Source organism: Gorilla gorilla, chromosome 20 (assembly GCF_029281585.2).
Source record: "Gorilla gorilla gorilla isolate KB3781 chromosome 20, NHGRI_mGorGor1-v2.1_pri, whole genome shotgun sequence".
In the NCBI taxonomy this organism is placed as follows: Eukaryota; Metazoa; Chordata; class Mammalia; order Primates; family Hominidae; genus Gorilla; species Gorilla gorilla.
In genome coordinates, this window is record NC_073244.2 from 58499377 (window position 1) to 58518183 (window position 18807).

An 18807-nucleotide genomic window follows, 5' to 3' on the forward strand; every position below is an offset into this window, starting at 1 on the left:
TGTCTGCGGGCAGCATGACAGATGTGGCCCTGAGCGAGTTCCTTCACTCCTGAGTCTCCTGTCCTTGATTGAAAAATGAAGACAAAAGTAGCTTCCTTGCAAAGTACTTGCACATATTAAAAGAGATAATATGTACCAAGTGCCAGGCTGGAGCTCACATTGCCAGGCCCTGTGCTAAGTGTTTCCATGAGTCTCATTTAAGCCTCATAGCAACCATATTAGATAGCTGTGATTTCCAATTTTCTCATAAGAAAAATGGGATTCAGAAGGATGAAGACAGAATCTGGGATTCAAACCCAGAGCCATTGCCTGCTAGCCACACTGCCTTCCTTTACTGGAGTGAGTTGAAGCCCACAGAAGACAGATCAGGTGGAGTCCTGGTTACTCACAGAGCGATGGAAACAGGCAGATAGTATTCAACCCTGTTCCCCTGCACTGAAGATTTACTTCCAAACCTCTCTTAACTACCTGAGGATTTTTTTTTCTTCCTGACAAATCTGTACATTTTCTTTTCTTTTTTAAAAAAATTGAGACAGGTCGGCTGCAGTGGCTCACGCCTGTAATCCCAACACTTCGGGAGGCCGAGGCAGGCAGATCACCTGAGGTCAGGAATTCAAGACCAGCCTGGCCAACATGGTGAAACTCTGTCTCTTCTAAAACTACAAAAATTAGCTGGGCGTGGTGGTGGGCACCTGTAATTCCAGCTACTCAGGAGGCTGAGGCAGGAGAATCTGCTTGAACCTGGGAGGCGGAGGTTGCAGTGAGTCGAGATCGTGCCGCTGCACTCCAGCCTGGATGACAGAGCGAGACTCCGTCTCAAAAATAAATACATAAATAAAATTAAAATGAAAAATTGGCCGGGCGCAGTGGCTCACGCCTGTAATCCCTGTAATCCCAGCACTTTGGGAGGCCAAGGCGGGTGGATCCGAGATCAGGAGATCGAGACTATCCTGGCTAACACAGTGAAACCCCCTCTCTACTAAAAATACCAAAAACTTAGCCGGGTGTGGTGGCGGGGCGCCTGTAGTCCCAGCTACTCGGGAGGCTGAGGCAGGAGAATGGCGTGAACCCAGGAGGCAGAGCTTGCAGTGAGCGGAGATCGCGCCACTGCAATCCAGCCTGGGCGACAGAGCGAGACTCCATCTCAAAAAAAAAAAAAAAAAAAAAATTGAGGGCCAGGCACAATGGCTCATGCCTGTAATCCCAGCACTTTGGGAGGCCGATGCAGGTGGATCACAAGGTCAGGAGTTCGAGACCAGCCTGGCCAATATGGTGAAACCCCATCTCTACTAAACCCCATCTCTACTAAAAATACAAAAATTAGCCGAGCATGGTGGCGGACACCTGTATTCCCAGCTACTCCGGAGGCAGGATAATCTTTTGAACCCAGGAGGCGGAGGCTGCAGTGAGCCAAGATCGCGCCACTGCACTCCAGCCTGGGTGACAGAGCGAGACTCCATCTCAAAAAAAAAATTGAGACAGAATCTCGCTCTGTTGCCCAGGCTAGAGTGTAGTAGCACAGTCACAGCTCACCTCACAACAGCGTCAACCTCCCAGGCTCAAGCAGTCCTCCCACCTCAGCTTCCCAAGTAGCTGGGACTACAGGTGTGCGTCACCACACCTAGCTAAGTGTATCTTTTCTAACACCACTTCTTCAGTTTTCTGACACCACTGGGTGTCTGTCTAGCAATTCATTTAATTCTGACACTAACTCCCAAAGTTAGCATTAGACTCCATAAGTTCAAGGGCTCAGTCCCACAAGACTGCCCTTCAGATGCCAGTTGCAAGTACTGGGTGACTAACCAGAAGTAAGCTTACCCACACTTCTGTCCTACTTGCCTTCAAAGTCTGGCGTTACCATCCCATTCCTCCCTGGGTTCCATAATTTGCTAGGATGACTCACAGAATTCAAGAAAACACTTAACATACATTTGCTGATTTATTATAAAGGATATAACTCAGGAACAACCAAATGGAAGAGATGCAAGGGACAGGATGTATGCAAGGGCAGCGATTCACCAGGAGCTTCTGTGCCCTCTCTGGATACACACTCTCCCAGCACCTCGATGTGTTCACCAACCCAGAAGCTCTACAGACCCTGTCACTGAGGGTGTTTATGGCGTTTCTGTGATGTCCGCTTGATTGATTAACTCATTGGCCATTGGTGATTGAGCTCAATCTCCAGCCCCTCTCCCCTCACCCCCAGAGGTCGGGGGTGGGGCTGACAGTTCCAACCCTCTAATAAAGGTTTGGTCTTTCTGGAGACCAGCCCCCATATCCTGCACTATCTAGGGGCCCACAAGAGTAACCTCATTATCATGAAACTCAGGTTTGGTTGGAAGGGGCTTGTTTGTTTTGAGACGGAGTCTCGCACTGTTGCCTGGGCTGAGTGCAATGGCACGATCTCGGCTCACTGCAACCTCCGCCTCCCGGGTTCACACAGTTCTCCTGCCTCAGCCTCCTGAGTAGCTAGGATTACAGGCGCATGCCACCACACCCGGGTAATTTTTTGTATTTTTAGTAGAGACAGGGTTTCACTGTGTTGGCCAGACTGGTCTCGAACTCCTGACCTCGTGATCGGCCTGCCTCGGCCTCCCAAAGTGCTGAGATTACAGGCATGAGCCACCATGCCTGGCCAGAAGGGGCTTGTTAATGAGTAACAAAAGATACTTCTATCATTCAGGAAATTCCAAGACTTTGGGGAACTCTGTGCTAGGAGCTGGGGACAAAAACCAAATATATATTTCTTCTACTACACTGCCCCATCCCCTCCTGCAGGGGTCCTAAATTTAAGACCTTACTAGTGGGCTTCCTGCACCCTTCTGAGGGTGCGCAGGAGAGGAGGCTGCCAGCCTCTGCATCTGGAAGGAGCACCAGGGAGGGCCCAGCCTGGGGCTGGGAGCTCAGGGGCCAGTGTGCCACGGCAGCACAGTGAGAATCCTGGGCCTGTGTGGGGCTTGTTCTTCACTTTACACCCCATACATGGTTTATTAGCTAATCTCCCGTGAGCCAGAGGACAGTATTAATCTCAAGTAATGCTAATCCCTTTTTACAAGAGGAAACAGAAATCCCCAAGTCCTCTGGCAGAGGCCGTTCACAGCCCATCAGAATGGAAAAGGCCCACGTTCCAGCCCTTTTCCTGTCTTCTCTGCTTTAGGCTGATGAAGCTGTGAGTTTTATAGCATTGGACTGAGCAGATTCAGAATTTTACCAAATACCTTCCCACTTGGAAAACAGCCACCCTGCAAAAAACCTCCGTGTTTCCCTCCACATTCATCATAGCCACCAGTTCCTAGAGCTATCATGAAGGAGAGTTGGCGGGACGAGAGCTGTTAAATTCAGTTAGTTACTATTTCCCCGCAGTCAGCCTAGATCTATGTAATTCTGTCTTTCAGAGAAGGCAGCTAATTTCAGTATAGATGCTCCCGTCTATCACTGTAACAGTTTAATAGGTACGGTTATAGCTTGAATACACCAACAGGCTTTATGTGAGTAATTGCCGTATTTGCACTGCTTTGAATTGATAAAGTGCTAAAATATGAGGTATACTGTTTCATATGCTGTGATTTTTATGGGGGCTGTCTGTTACTTAATCTCTCTCCCTCCCCCTGTAATTCTAGTTTTACTAACAAATTGCTTTCCCACAGTCCAAATAGTTTTAAAACAAAGCTTTCTCCTTTTTTTTTTTTTTTTTTTTGCTACCATTCCTCACCACCCTCCCATTTTTCTGCTTGCTTGTAAGTTAAGCACAAGTCACTTGCATTCCAGAAATTCCCCACTGCCATAAAGGCAGGCAGTCAGCTCGCCAGCTCTTGCCTGTTCCAGATAAGCAGGGTTCATTTAGCTTGTGACTCGGCATTGCTAGCGGATTTCCTCAGGCCCCAGTGCCCTGATCAGAACAGTGTGCCCTGGCACACCGCCTGGAGAGCCCAGCAGCCAAAGAGAAGTAGAGCTTGTTTCACAAAGTAACCCTGCCCTTCCATCCAAGACAGAAATAGTCTGGGTGGCGGCCCAAGGCCCCGAGACGGTTCCAGCGGGCTGCTTTGCCTGGCTGTCCCGGCTGCACTCGCCTTCTCCATGGTGGGGAGCTCGGGCAGACAGGTTGCTCTGGCCTGAGTGTGCCAACCAGGCCCATGGCTTGTCCTGCCATATTTGCCAAGGCAGTACAAACAGGACGGTACAGCAGGCTGTCCTGTGAGAGTGGTCCCAAGGAGCAGTACCCACTCTCGGCTGCAGGACCTTCTCGGGCCCTTGGTGGAGCTGGCCTGACTGTGCCATTGAATTATCACCTGGGGGCTCCGGTGGCCCTTGCTCTTGCTCTTGCTCTGTGTCTGTCTGTTCATCTCACTCACACGCACACCTTCTGTGCTGCCTTGCTCATGAGGTTTCACACCCAGCAAATCCCCACGCCTCTACAACCCGTCAGTTTCCTTGACCTCTGCTTTTTTCCTGTTCATTTCACCAAAGCCAGTGAAGCACAGATGAACTAACCTCTTCTCCTCCGTGTTACACTCCCTGTAAAAACATCTAAGACCCGCATAAGGTTAGTCTGGGAAGGCTGAGCCCTGATAAAAGGCGACAGAGCAGCCCATTAGCAAGAATGTGGACAGCTTCTGCAGGGGGCGTGGCCCTGTGGGGACTCCCAGCCACAGCCAAACCATGGCTCTGCCCTGTAAAAGTTAACAGCCAGGTCTGGAGACCAGACTTAACAGCAGCACATGACTGGCTGTGGCGAAATAATGAACCCACTACGTTCCTAGTGAAGTCACCGGGAAGAAGGGGAGGGAGAAGGCTTCTTGGTGAATGTAGAACCTCAATACATCTGGAAAGGAAAGTAGGAGTTGGATGCTCCAGCCGCTTAGGGAGCAGCTCCTCCATGCTGACCCCGGTAAGGCACAGGCCCCTTGAGAACAAACACTTGAGTCACCTTCCTCCCTCTCTTCAGCTGGAGAAATGCTGCACTTTTCTTCCTCCTTCCCTCCTTTCTGAAGACAGCTACTGAATGCCTTCCCTGGTACTAGTTACTGTGCAAGCCCAATACACAGACGGGTGATGAGAGGACTCTGCCTGCTCTTGTGAACTCAGGGGTCTACCAGGGGACCAGCATTAAGCAGCTAATCACACAGCTATCCAGCGACTTTCACATGGTGCCCAGGGCTGTCCAGGAAGAGCATGGAGACAGTGCCTTGTGGTGATTGATTAAACACGGACTCTGGAATCAGACTGCCCGGGTGTGAATCCCAGCCCTGCCATCTGTTTGCCGTGTGGCTCAGTTTGTTCAGTTATAAAATGGGAAGAAGAATGGTAGAATACAACTCACAGAGCTGGTGTGAGGACTGGGTGAGACAGTGCATGTAAAAGGCTTATGGCTGGCCTTGGCCCAGAGCGCCAGCACTGCGTAAATGTAAGCAATTGTTGGGATCCTATAACAGGAACTTAATTTAGTCTAGGAGTCAGGGGAGACCTCGGAGGGAGCATTGTTTAGTCACAGAACAGAGGTAAAAGTGGAAGGAACAACCTGTAGGGAGGCCCTGCAAGGTCATCAGGACTGCAGTGAAGTATAGGGGGAGGGTGGCAGGCTTGAGCCTGGTGACAGGAGCCCCCGAGGCCACATGTTGAGAAGTTTGTGTTGTACCCTAGATTTTTATCCTAGATTGCAGGGACTGGGATCAGCCTTCCTGCCTGAGGCTTACAGGCTTCTGACTCTGAAAAGTATTCTTTCTTAGGGAAGAGAGGCCAGGAAAGGAAGGGACACTGGGCTGTGATTGGTGACATGTTTGCCTCCTTTCATGGGTCATTGGGAATCAGGAACCTGAAGGAAGTTAACCTCTGCCCTCCTTAATGCTTGGGAGGAATCTGCTTGTAACCCCAAGGGGCTTTTCTACTTGGGCCTTCCGTGGAAAGGAAGCGGGTGTTTTGTGTGTGTGTGTGTAGTGGGGTGTGTGTGGGGGGGGGTAGGATATGTGTGTGTGTGGTGGTGGCATGTGTGTGGTGGGATGTGTGTGTGTGGTGGGGCGTGTGTGGGGGGGGTGTGGTGGGGTGTGTGTGGTAGGGCTGTGTGTGCGGTGGGGTGTGTGTATGTGGTGGGTGTGTGTGGTGGGGTTTGTGTGGTGGGATGTGTGTGTGGTGGGATATGTGTGTGTGTGGTGGGGCGTGTGTGTGGTGGAGTGTGTGGTGTGTGTGTGGTGGAATGTGTCTGGTGTGTGTGGTGGGATGTGTGTGTGTGTGGTAGGGGGTTTGTGTGGTTGGGGATTTGTGTGGTGGGGTGTGTGTATGGTGGGGTTTGGTGGGATTGTGTGTGTGGTGTGGTGGGGGTGTGTGTGGTGGGGGTGTGTGTGGTGGGGTGTGTGTGTGGTGGGGTTTGTGTGGTGGGCTGTGTGTGTGTGTGGTGGGGTTTGGTGGGAAGTGTGTGTGTGTGGTGGGGTTTGTGTGGTGGGACGTGTGTGTGTGTGTGTGTGGTGGGGCAGGTGTGGGGGGGTGTGGTGGGGTGTGTGGTGGGATGTGTGTGTGTGGTGGGATGTGTGTGTGTGTGGTAGGGGGGTGTGTATGTGGTGGATGTAGTACACCTGTATTGTGCTCGCGGTCTGTTTCTTTGTTGGTGGATCTTTAGCCTGTAAGATCCCTCACAGTGGTGGCACCAGCTCTCCTCAGAGTCACACTGCCATCACTCCAGTGCCACTGGGCCTGCGTGGGCATGCCAGCAAAGTCACACTTCAGAGCATGAAGACATCTCACGTTCTTGGCAGGAGGGCTCTCCCAGCTGCTCCTGGCTTTGAATGTTCACTCCCGTTTTGCAGAGCGCAGTCGGCTCACCTCGGTTATGGACCACACTCTTCCTCCAGAATGGGCAGGGTGTCAGCTCTAGGCTGGCCTCAAGTTCTTTGCCAGCGTGGTTTCTTAAGCCCAGCTGTTGGGATATGCATTTTCTTGAAAGTCAGGGAAAAGAAGGGAGCCCCCTGTTGGGCTCAGAGCAGGTCCAGAAGTCCTACTTGACGGTTCATGGCAGCAAATGCATAGGCAGCTTCTGAAGGATCAGCCAGATGCTAGAGCCATCTGATCCCCCAGACCTGGTGCGATGTTGCACCTCCTCCCTCCTCCTCAGCCCTGAGATTTATGACATGGCCGTGTGCGCATCGCTGGCATCGGGAATGTATAAAGCCACAGTGCCTGCTTGTGGCACTCACACCCAGTCAAGTCGTCGTAATAGAGTGTTAGTGGCCTTCTATCATGGGGGGAAGTCTGGCACAGGAAGAAGCAGGTCTTGACTGACAGGGGAATTACCTGGGAAGACAGCTAACAAAGGGGCAGGGGAGGGACAGAGGACCCGAGTGTTCAAGGAGGAGAGCAGCCAGAAAACCACCCAGGCACCTCCCGAGCAGGAAGGCAGCAGGGGGAGCTGCGGGGACTCGTGTGATTTCAATAGTAGCGCTTCTGCGGAGAGACACAGCGAGGAAACCTTCTCTATGGAGAGGAGGCCGTCGTTCTTCTCAGGCCAGACATCCTTGCCCTCCAGTTCATAGAAGAGAAAATTGAGGGCCGGGCGCGGTATCTCATGCCTGTAATCCCAGCACTTTGGGAGGCAAAAGTGGGCGGATCACCTGAGGTCAGGAGTTCAAGACCAGCCTGGCCAACATGGTGAAACCTCGTCTCTACTAAAAACACAAAAATTAGCCAAGTGTGATGGTGGGTACCTATGATCCCAGCTACTCGGGAGGCTGAAGCAGGAGAATCGCTGGAACCCGGGAAGCAGAGGTTGCAGTGAGCCGAGATTGCACATTGCACTCTGGCCTGGGCAACAAGAGTGAAACTCTTGTCATCTCAAAAATAATAATAATATTTACAGCATCTTGACAGACTGATTAATGATGTCATTACCCCATTTTGGATGAGGATTCCAAGCCCCTGAGAGGAGAGGCGATTTACTCTCAGACACCCAGCCTAGCTATAAGACAGAACCAGGATCAGAACCAAGGTCATTTTGGTGTCAAAGCCATGCATGTTTTAAAATGTTTTTCTACAAACTGTCTTGTTTTGGCCAAGCTCTCAGAATAGGTCATGCCTACAGGCAGGTGCCATTGTTGAGGCTTGTTAAGAGTGTAGAGAAAAAAGAATACTGGCAGGCATTGTGCAGTGGACTGTGCATAGACGATCTCATTTATTCCATTGTACGGTCAGATGAGCTGAGGTCAGGGGCAGGATTCGAACCCATGTCTCCCTGACAGCAGAACTCAGGTGCTCATCCACTTGCCAACCAGCTTTCCACTTAGATCATTAGGATAATAGCTACTCTCTCAGCACTAAGTGCTAAGATCTCATTAAATACATACCACCAGGGGATGAGGTGAGAACTGTTATCTCTGTTACACATAGAAGGAAATGGAGACATGATTGCTTTGATTTTGACCTAAACGCTCTCCTGCCCCCTCACCCTTTGATCTTCCATTGAGGTGAGATTGGGGGAGTGCCGCAGTGTGGTCCTCAGAAGACACACTGTAGATACACTGTTAGCATTGGATGAAAAAGAAGGGCTTCATACCTTTCCACAGAGGTCGGTCCTCTTCAAGACCATTTGAATTTGATGCTCAAGAGTTTCCTTCTCTCCCTGAGTGCTCAGCACCCCTCCGGCCTTGCAGTTTAGCCTGCCTTAGACTTAGTCTTGCATGTGTAAAAGAAAAAGGGAATGGTTTATTAGATGCTTCCAGACTCCAGAAAAGTCGACAAAAGTTGTTAGTGAAGTCCTGTCTGGCATGGGGTGTTTTAGAGTACTAGCAGTGCCAATTAAATTTTTTTAAAGGACTAAGTGCTGAGTTTCTATATCTAAATATAGAAAGTAAAAAATAAGCAAGTCTGAGTTCGTCTTGGAGGAAGTATTGATGTGTTGCTAGAAAGGAAACTTTGGAGGAACTGAGTCCTGGTGTGAAGGAGCAGAGGCGAAGCCTGACGCTGGCCGACAGCACTGCTGCTAAGAAGGGCCTGCCTGGGGTCCAGGATCAAAACCTGTTTCAGAAAATCAGGATACCAGGAAAGGAGGTGATTTTCCCCATTGATTTCCAAGCTCCTGAGGGGCATCTCTCCATTTTTTTAGTGTCCGTCCTGCCACAGACATCTCCCAGGAGCAGGGCCAGCCACCACAGCTCTGACAGGGCAGTTGAAGGGCTGAAATACCAGTTCCTAGTCCATGGGGAAGTCCCCCCAGCTCGCACCGGAGGGCCGTCTAGTCTTCCTATGTCACCAAAGTATTTTTTGGTGTTTTGTTTTGTTTTGTTTTGTTTTGTTTTGAGATAGGGTCTCACTCTGTCTCCCAAGCTGAAGTGCAGTGTTATGGACATGGCTCACTGCAGCCTCGACCTCCCAGGCTCAAATGATCCACCCACCTCAGCCTCCCAAGTAGCTGAGACTACAGGCATGACACCATGCCTGGCTAATTTTTTATTTCTTGTAGAGATGGAGTCTCGCTGTTTTGCCCAGGTTGGTCTCGAACTGGGCTCAAGCAATCCTCCCGCCTTGGCCTCCCAAAGTGCTGGGATTATAGGCGGGAACCACCACGCCTGCCCTGCCAAAGTATTTTTGTGGAAGACCAAGACTGAAAACTGTGTAAAGGAGCCGGGTGCGGTGGCTCACGCCTGTAATCCCAGCACTTTGGGAGGCCAAGGCGGGCAGATCACTTGAGTTCAAAAGTTTGAGACCAGTCTAGCCAACATGGCAAAACCCCATCTCTACTAAAAATACAAAACTTGGCCAGGTGCAGTGGCAGGCGCCTGTAATCCCAGCTACTCGGGAGGCTGAGCCATGAGAATCGCTTGAACCCAGGAGGCGGAGGTTGCAGTGAGCCGAGATTGAGCCACTGCACTCCAGCCTGGGCAACAGAGTGAGACTTTGTCTCAAAAAAAAAAAAAAAAGATTAAGTAATGCCTAAGGGCTTGTTTTCGTATAAAAAGCAGCAGTTTTCATGCTGTTTGGAAGTGCTTTGTTCCTAAAGTATGTGGTATCTATTTTGCCTGGTGTATTACCCCTGATTTTATTGAATCATAGAATTCAAGAGTTCTGACTAAGACTTCTCTGGAGCCTTAGAGCTCTGGCACATCTTCTAGAATGGCAGTTCTCCAAGTGTGGTTCGCTGGCCAGCAGCAGCAGCATCACCTGGGAATGCATGAGAAATGCAGATTTTGAGGCCAGGCGCAGTGGCCCACACCCAGAATCCCAGCATTTTGGGAGGCAATGGCAAGAGGATCGCTGGAGCCCAGGAGTTTGAGACCAACCTGGGCAACAAAGTGAGACCCCCATCTCTACGAAAAAAAAATTTAAAAATTAGCCAGGTGTGGTGGTGCACACCTATAGTCCCTCCCAGCTACTCGGGAGGCTGAGGTGAGAGGATCACTTGAGCCTGGGAGGTTGAGGCTACAGTGAGCCAAGATGGTGCTACTGCACTCCAGCCTGGGTGACAAAGCAAGACCTTGTATGCAAAAAAAAAAAAAAAAAATTCTTGGGCTCCCCTCCAAACTGACTGAATCCAAAACTCTGTGGCTGGAGCCCCGCACCTGCACCGTAACAGGCCCTCCAGGTGACTCTGCTGCATGCTCACTCTTGAGAAATAGTGATTTTGAGCATCATAGAAGAAGAACTCAGGTAGGATTCAAATCCCATCTGTGCGACTCACTCATTCTCTACATGTTCCTTTACCTCCTAGTCTCAGCGTTCCTGTCTGTAGAATGGGATAATAATCACCAGTCTGGAGGGGTTATTGTGAGAACTGCTATGAAAAGGCACGAAAGCACTTAGCATCGTGTGCCTCATACAGAGTAAGCATTTGATAAATGGCTTATCATTATTGTTATTAGCTAGCTTCCTAGACCAGGTATTCATCTTTTTAAACAGTACCCCAGTCAGATGGTTGTCTGGTGAGAGGAGATTCAAAAATTCTGGTCTATTCCAATGAATGACAGCTATGGCTGTTAATAGTTATATATTGAGAGAATATTTGCCATTCTGTAATGTCCATTCTTTTTTTTTTTTTTTTTTTTGAGACAGAGTCTCGCTTTGTCACCCAGGCTGGAGTGCAGTGGCACGATCTCAGCTCACCGCAAGCTCCGCCTCCCAGGTTCACGCCATTCTCCTGCCTCAGCCTCCCGAGTAGCTGGGACTACAGGCACCCGCCACCATGCCCGGCTAACTTTTTTTGTATTTTTAGTAGAGACGGGGTTTCACAATGTTAACCAGGATGGACTCGATCTCCTGACCTCGTGATTTGCCCGCCTCGGCCTCCCAAAGTGCGGGGATTACAGACATGAGCCACTGCACCCAGCCTTGTAATTCCCATTCTTGATTGTAGCTCTGTCCCCTAGAACCATTGGAACAAGACTTTTCTACATGGCCTTGTTCAGATATTTGAAGATAGTGATCTTGGCTGTTCTGAGCATTTTCTTGTTCTATTTCCAAAGATTAACTTAAACATAGAAGATAATTGCAGCCAGTAGGGAGGGCTTTTAAAAAGGAAGGAGAGAAACAGAAAAGGCCTGCAGCCAAGGCTATGCTTTGGCAACATGGGTCTTTGGAGATTTCTGGTAGGTAAGGATGCCAACCTCAGTTTAAGGTTGAGGCTTTCTCAGATGGACTTGGGAGCCTGCAGTAGACATGGTGGGTGGAGGTCACTGTTGGTAAGAATTCTGCCTTCTGCCACTGGCGGGTGTGGGCCAGAGTCACCCCTAGGGTGTTTCCATGTAGGAACACTGGGGTGTTCCAGACACAAATGCCTTAATATCCAGCATCTTTGCCAGGGGGTCTGCTCCAGGACCCCAGCCCTTTTCCTGCTGTGGTCTCAGGCCTTTGGCAAGCTGCCCGTGCTCTTTCCAGCGTCCTGTTTCTCACCTGGGTTGCCAGCTCCCTGCAGCCTTGGTGGTGTTTGCAGCCTGCTCTCAGTTTTTTTAATCTTTTTTTAATTGATGTCTAATTAGTAGTTATGATAAATTGCACTAGCCAAGCACATGCTACCTTTCCTAAATTACGCCGTGGTATTGTGTACGACAGCAGCAGGGTTGCTATTTTAAAATGGGATTGCGTAAAATAAACATGTGCCCAGATGACAGGAAGTACTAAGTTGATGATTAATTGATGCTCTGGTACGGCCTCATGCTTTCCAGTGCTTCCATTTGTGTGGTGATCCATCTAGTGAAGTTTCAGCAGGTCCACACCACTGATAATTGCCAGATCGCTAATTTGCAGTTCGTCTCCTGCCCTCTCATGCCGGGGCCGGTGGCCATTATGAGGCAATGCAGAGCAGTCCTCAGTCCCGCTGAAGGTCAGGGTCACCAGAAGGTGATGTGCATCCCTCGGCTGGCCAGGTCTTCTGCAGCTCGGAGACTGCCTCTCTACACTGAGACTCAGGAACGGTGACATTGCTGCATTATTCTGGACTCTTGAGACTGGTGCTATTTGTCCTATCATTTTCTTTGTATTATGGAGGGCTGATATTCAGGGAAAGGGAAAATAACTTAGATTTAGTTTTATTTGTTTTTTTCAAATTAGGAGATGAAGACTTGAGCCTGCTGACACATACCCAAGGCTTGCTCATATGTGAAATAGGTAGAAGTTTAAATATGTCTTGAGAGCAGTTGAGAAAAGAGTCAGTGGAAAAATTACTAACTAGTGCTGGTGAGCAGGGTCTCGACAGCACAGGGGGTACGGGTGTGCAATCTCAAAAGCTGCCCTGGTGCTTAGGCCAGAGGGCTTCACCCAAGTGTGGTGCTGCTTCTGAGAAACGGGGGTGCTGTGGTCTGCACCCCAGCCTGGTGGATTAATAGGAAGCAGCAGAAGCTTGAGCCAGGTGTCTTCTGGAACACTAAGGAGGCATGACAGTGGCAGAGTCCCCGGACTCAGACCACTCTGCCTCTTAGCGGCTATGATCTGGGGCAAGGACTTCACCTTTCTGAATCTTAGTTTCCTCATGTGTGTATTCTCTACCTACCCAATAGCTCTTCCCATGAGGTGTGGGAGATTAAATGGCATCATCGTTTATTTAATAAACAAGCGAATGGTGGATGGGGACAAAGCACCTAGCTCAGTGCACAGCGTGTGACCACTCTGGTTTGGAAAGTGCCAGCACTCCTCCCAGGCGAGTACAGCAGTGGCAGCTCCTTTGTAACTGGGCGTTGCTTGGTAGGATGTCCCTGGGGTTGGTCCATTAACCTCCTTTTCTCTTGGGGAAAGGGCCTTGGTGCAATTAACAGCTTTTAAGCCAGAGAATTGATGCCTCTTGCTCCAGTGTTCTTGAAGCCTCAAGAAGTCTGGGACCCCAGAAAACAGACAAGCCAGTTGCTTTTATCTTGCCTGATGGCTGTCTCTCCAGAGGTAGCAGTGACAATAACAACCAACACATGGCTCTCGGAAGCCTGACTGACTCCAGGGCCCGGTGCTCTCTACTGTCCGCACTGTTTCTGTTGTCCAGTGGCAGCACCCACAGTGCTTCCTCTGTGCACCTTCAGCAAGACACAGTCGCTCAAAGCCAGTCTTCAGAAGGGACCTAGGGTTGCTTTAGCCATGAGACCCCATGTCAGTTTTCACAATGACTTCACTGTCCTTTCGACAAAGTCCTTGAGATCTTGATGGCTCACAGTGGACTTCATTCCCAGGACAGGGCGAGTGGACTCAGTAGACAGCTTGGAATCCACTCTAAGCTGAACAGCGCTCCTCTGCCCACGGTAGGATGGGGAGGGAGTGGGAGCCCATCCTTCCCTTGATATTTTATTCTAACTTACGTATTTAATTGACTTTTACTACTTTTTTTCTTGTATCACACTATACACCAAATAAGTTCCAGAATGATCACAGAATGAAATGATTTTTTTAACTGATAAAAAGAACTAGAAGGAAAAAAAACAATAGCTGATACAGGAATAGGAAAAACCTATTCTAAGCATAAAAACCAAGGAAGACATCATAAAGGAAATGGCTGGTCTTGAAAGCCTAAAATGTTTGAATTATATACTTCAACAAATTCAATAAACAAAATTAGAAGACAGATAACAAAAAGGAAAAATGTAAACATATATAACGTTGATATAATTACTTAATATTCATAGACTTTCTCAAGTTCCAAATAAGAACACTAGGAAAATTAACAAGAACATGAATACGATATTCACAAAGTAAGAAATACCTATTTCCAGTAATCTGTTAAGCTTTTACTAGTTGTCAAAAAAACATACTTGTGAGTTAATTTTATTTATTTATTTATTTATTTTCAGACAGAGTTTTGCTCTTGTTGCCCAGGCTGGAGTGCAGTGGCGCGATCTTGGCTCACCACAACCTCCACCTCCTGGGTTCAAGCAATTCTTCTGCCTCAGCCTCCCGAGTAGCTGGGATTATAGGCATGTGCCACCACACCCACCTAATTTTGTACTTTTAGTAGAGACGGGGTTTCTCCATGTTGGTCAGGCTGGTCTCGAACTCCTGACCTCAGGCTATCCACCCACCTCGACCTCCCAAAGTGCTGGGATTACAAGCATGAGCCAAGTGCTGGGATTACAGGCGTGAGCCACCATACCCTGCGCAAGTTAATTTTCTAACAGTAAAAACTTGGAAAACCCTGTGTCACTTTTTTTTTCTTTTTTTTTTTTTTTTTTTTTTTTGAGAGAGTCTCACCTGTCACCCAGGCTGGAGTGCAGTGACGCGATCTCAGCTCACTGCAACCTCCGCTTCCTGGGTTCAAGCAATTCTCCTGCCTCAGCCTCCCAACTAGCTTAGATTACAGGCACGCACCACCACACCCAGCTGATTTTGTATTTTTAGTAGAGACGGGGTTTCACTATGTTGGCCAGGCTGGTCTCGAACTCCTGACCTCAAGTGATCCTCCTGCCTCAGCCTCCCAAAGTGCTGGGATTACAGGCATGAGCCACCGCTCCCAGCCAACCCTGTATGATAACAGCATGACTATTCTTACAGTGATCATATACTTTGGTGTCTTTAAAATCATGTAAAAGAATAAGAACTTGAAGTGATTAAAATAAGTTCACAACATACTTTGTAAGTGAAAGTAATTGGGTTAAAATATATATTACCTCTGTTTTTTAAATGAAAATGAAAAACTCAAGAGTATACATCAAAATATGAACAGAAGTTATCTTTAGCTGCTGTGCTTCTATAGTCTTTCCATTTTTACCAAAAAACAAATACTTTAAAATTTTTAAGTGAAAAAGAAAATGGAGGTCAGATGGGTTGAAGCATCTAGAAAAATCAAACGAGAGTGTGCTGAGGCCTGCTCCTCTCTTGTGGTGGGCACCTCATGGACTTTCCCTGGCTTTCTCCTTGTCTTCGAGCCCAGCGCTCCTCATTCTCTGCTCTCCAGTTCCTGCTCCTAAGACCCTGCCTGTTTCTCCTCAGGACTGAGCACGGAAGGCATCTACCGGGTCAGCGGGAACAAGTCTGAGATGGAGAGTCTGCAGAGACAGTTTGATCAAGGTAAAGTGCAGCCTGGCCAGGCATCCGAGGCCAGAGCTGGTCAAGGCAGACACAGCTGCCTCGGTGAACTGTCTGTGGGGCTTCGGGGCACTCCTGCCAGCACAGACCTAAAGCCACGAGGTGCTGAGACTGAGAAAGAGACCATGTGTGGCTGCAGCGGGGAGGAGGGGACCGGGTCCTGTCAGTGAACCGAAGCACCATCCCTGCCAAAGCTGGGTCATGTAGGCCACTCCCCACACTGCCACTCACAGATGCTCTTCCAGGTTGCCTGGGCACATGCCTCCCTCACCACACTGAAGAGTTTTGCCTGTTTGCCCATGCAGAGCTAGTTGCAGGCACATGATATACAAGTTGGGTTGAGATGTGATCCTGTTTTGCCAGGGCCTCAGATCTACCCTCCTCACAAAGTCCCAGCACCAGAGAAAGTGAGGGACCATCGTGTGAGGAGCTGAGCCCTTGGGACAGAGACCCAAGTTACATAGCTCTTGGCAGGGACTCCCTTCTCCTAAGCTGAGCCAGCTTCAAGAGGCCTAAAGTCAGGCAGCCAAACTACCTCTTGGAATTGCCCACACTGTGGGATGAGAAGCCACGTCCCCCAGCGCCAGAAGCAAAAGCACCAGAGCAGGGCACATTCCCATCTATCAGCAGCCAGGGCAGGAGGCACCACCCAGAGTGGACACCACACCCACTCCCCAGGTGGGCGGCCCTTGCGCCTTGCAGCACTGCAGTCGGGCTCAGCTGGCCGGCAACAGGCAGAGGGGACTGCAGGACAGGGAAACGCCTGCTAATCTGTGGGAGACACGAGGCCAAAGTGAGGGTAGAGCCCCCAGTGTGGGATGCATTTGTATATATGGGAGATCCTGTACCAGCTTACCTCCCCCACAGTGGAACCTGGTACTGTCCATCTGTAGAGATTTCTTCGTCATCAGGAACTCACTGAAGTATGTATGCAATGAGAAGGAAAGCAAGACATGGGTCAGCGGTGCCAGTGGCTGGGAAGGGCCAGAGAGAGAAAAAATGAGCCTATTTGCCCTCCCACCATAGGGGACAAGGATGGAGGCAGCAGTCACAGTGGTTGCTAACATCTTTGTGACCTACCTGGAAAGCGAGCCACCCTTTAGGAAAGCCGCCTCCTTCTTCTGTGATGGGAAAGGAGTAAGGAAGAGGCAACAGCATATCAAAGCCAGATGAGGGCAAGCTCCTGGCACCAAAAACCAGCATGTGGGGGTAGCACCCCTGCCCCGAGAGTGGTAGAAGGGGCAGTTCAGCAGTCTCGGAAAGAGGTGCTGGGGCCAGCCCATGCCTGAACCTCAGAACTCGTGTTAGCGCTCACAAGTCCCACCCCTCCAGTCCTTGCCAGTCCTGAGGCTGTCTCTGGCTCCTTGAGGTTTCTCTAGCCTCTCCTGAGCCCCGAGTTGTCCTGATGCTTCTGCCTGGCTTAGAATGGTTTGGCCTCACTCTCCTGACTTCCTTTCAGACCACAACCTGGACCTGGCAGAGAAAGACTTTACTGTGAATACCGTGGCCGGTGCCATGAAGAGCTTTTTCTCAGAACTGCCTGACCCCCTGGTCCCGTATAACATGCAGATCGACTTGGTGGAAGCACACAGTGAGTACCGGCAGCCCAGTGTTGGGCAGATTGAGGGAGAAAGGGCTTGGCACTGGAAGAATAGGTCCTGCCCTCAGAATGGATGCTGGCTGTTAGAGCTGAGGTTTGAAGGACAGAGGGCAAGGGAATTAACCAGATGACAGCAATGGGACTTGCAAATCGGGCTCCTGCCCTTGTAGACCTTAGGTGCTTATCTGAGGGTTACACCAAGAGAGTTGCAGGTTTCCCCCAAACTCTCATTAGTTAAGAGCATGGTTTCGGTGTCAGACTTGGCTCCTTCGCTTGTGGCCAACTTAACCTTCCCTGCCCCTTGTGTCCTGCCGTTGTTACCATCCCTACTCCTGCGGATGAAATTCTATTCGGAAAGACCTAGAAGTGAGGCTGTGAACAGCCTATTTAATAGTAGGTCTTATTTTTCTTTCCCCTCTTCTTACCTGTCTTCTCCTACCTCTCCTGTAATGAAGTTAACATGGGTCTAGGGTCCTACAGCCTCTTAGGAAGCCGGCCTCTGGAGGGAAAGAGACGACTCCAGTGGCCCTGGCCAAGTAATCATTTGATGCTGTAGCAAATTAGCACCTCTGGTTTTAATGGTATCCTGTGTGCCATGCCACCTTGCCTCATCAGTTGTTCCTGCCCCAGCCTGCCTCTCTGTAGAGGTGTTTGTCCAGATGGGTGAGCCTTCTCACTGGCCAGCCTTTCCCTGGACTTTGTGTAGTACCACAGAGGATGCCTGACCTCTCAGAGCGTCCCACCATGTGGCCCTCACTACCTTTTAAGTCATCAGCAGCCTTCCTGCTTTGTGCCTTTGGCGGGCCAAGACCCAGCAGCAGCCCTTGCTGTGCAGCTGCAGAAGCGAGTGTCTCTGCCAGCTGCCCAGAGATCACAGCCACCTGTGATCCAGCAACCAGAGGGTGGGGAAGAGGAAAGGAGATGTGTTCCTCAGGGGCAAGACATTAGTCTCATCTTGTCACTGCCCACCTCTAAAGAGGGAGCTTTAAACAAGCACAATTTATTCACAAGGCTGATGGTGTAGGCAGAAATTTGAGGGAGGTGATGGATCAGCATGGCCCCGAGTCCTGGGTCACTGACTCTTAGTAGCATCTGAAGGAGACAGGTGTGCAAGAAGCCCACCCCTGAACTGTCAGAGCCTCAATAGTGACAGAGCTGCGGGGCCTCCAAGGTCATCCTTCCAGGGTCTGCACTTCCTAAGGTGTCTGTTTTCACAATCTGGATGCCACCTTCACCTTATTCTGTCCACACTCTCTTAGCTGACTGGAATTGTTCACAGCTCCTGACCCTATCTAAGCCCACAGGGATGGGGCAGGAGAGCGTGACACTCCTGGGAGGGTCATAGAGTAGCCTGCTTTCTGAAGATGGGAGTCAGGGTTTCTCCAGGGGAGTTAGTGGGTGGGGACAGTTGCGGGCTTCTCCCCTGATCCTGCTGTCTGAAGATAGAGGCTTTCCCAGCAGTCACTTCTCCAGCAGGCTCCAGGCAGGCACAGATGTGAAGTCGCATGGGAAATCTCTATTCTGGAGCCAGCTTTCTTTCCACGGAAGCTTGTCTCACAGTGGAAGTTAGGAAAAAAGGAAGGCATAGACTGATACCCAGTTTGCTGGAAGCCGGGAATTCCTGTCTGCATTTGTCTTGACTTGGCGCCATCTAGAGGTGCGTGAAATCCTGCCACCCGGCAGAACCCCATTGTTTCTGCGGGAACTGCTGACACAGCATCTTTTTGTGTAGGGTT

The 18807-nt window shown here is 49.8% G+C and overlaps 1 protein-coding gene across 3 annotated transcripts in view; it reads left to right on the forward strand.

Annotated features, from left to right (window-relative positions):
• The window catches only part of ARHGAP35 (Rho GTPase activating protein 35), a 143472-nt gene that overhangs the window by 110983 nt on the left and 13682 nt on the right, over window positions 1-18807 (forward strand). For all 3 annotated transcript variants that reach the window (XR_008673874.2, XR_008673875.2, XM_031004045.3), the window contains exons 4-5: window positions 15376-15453; window positions 16931-17062. Coding sequence is in view for 1 of the 3 variants with exons in the window: in XM_031004045.3 (XP_030859905.1) it covers window positions 15376-15453; window positions 16931-17062 (210 nt within the window). In the remaining 2 variants the exon portion in view is untranslated. The remainder of the gene's footprint in view (window positions 1-15375; window positions 15454-16930; window positions 17063-18807) is intronic.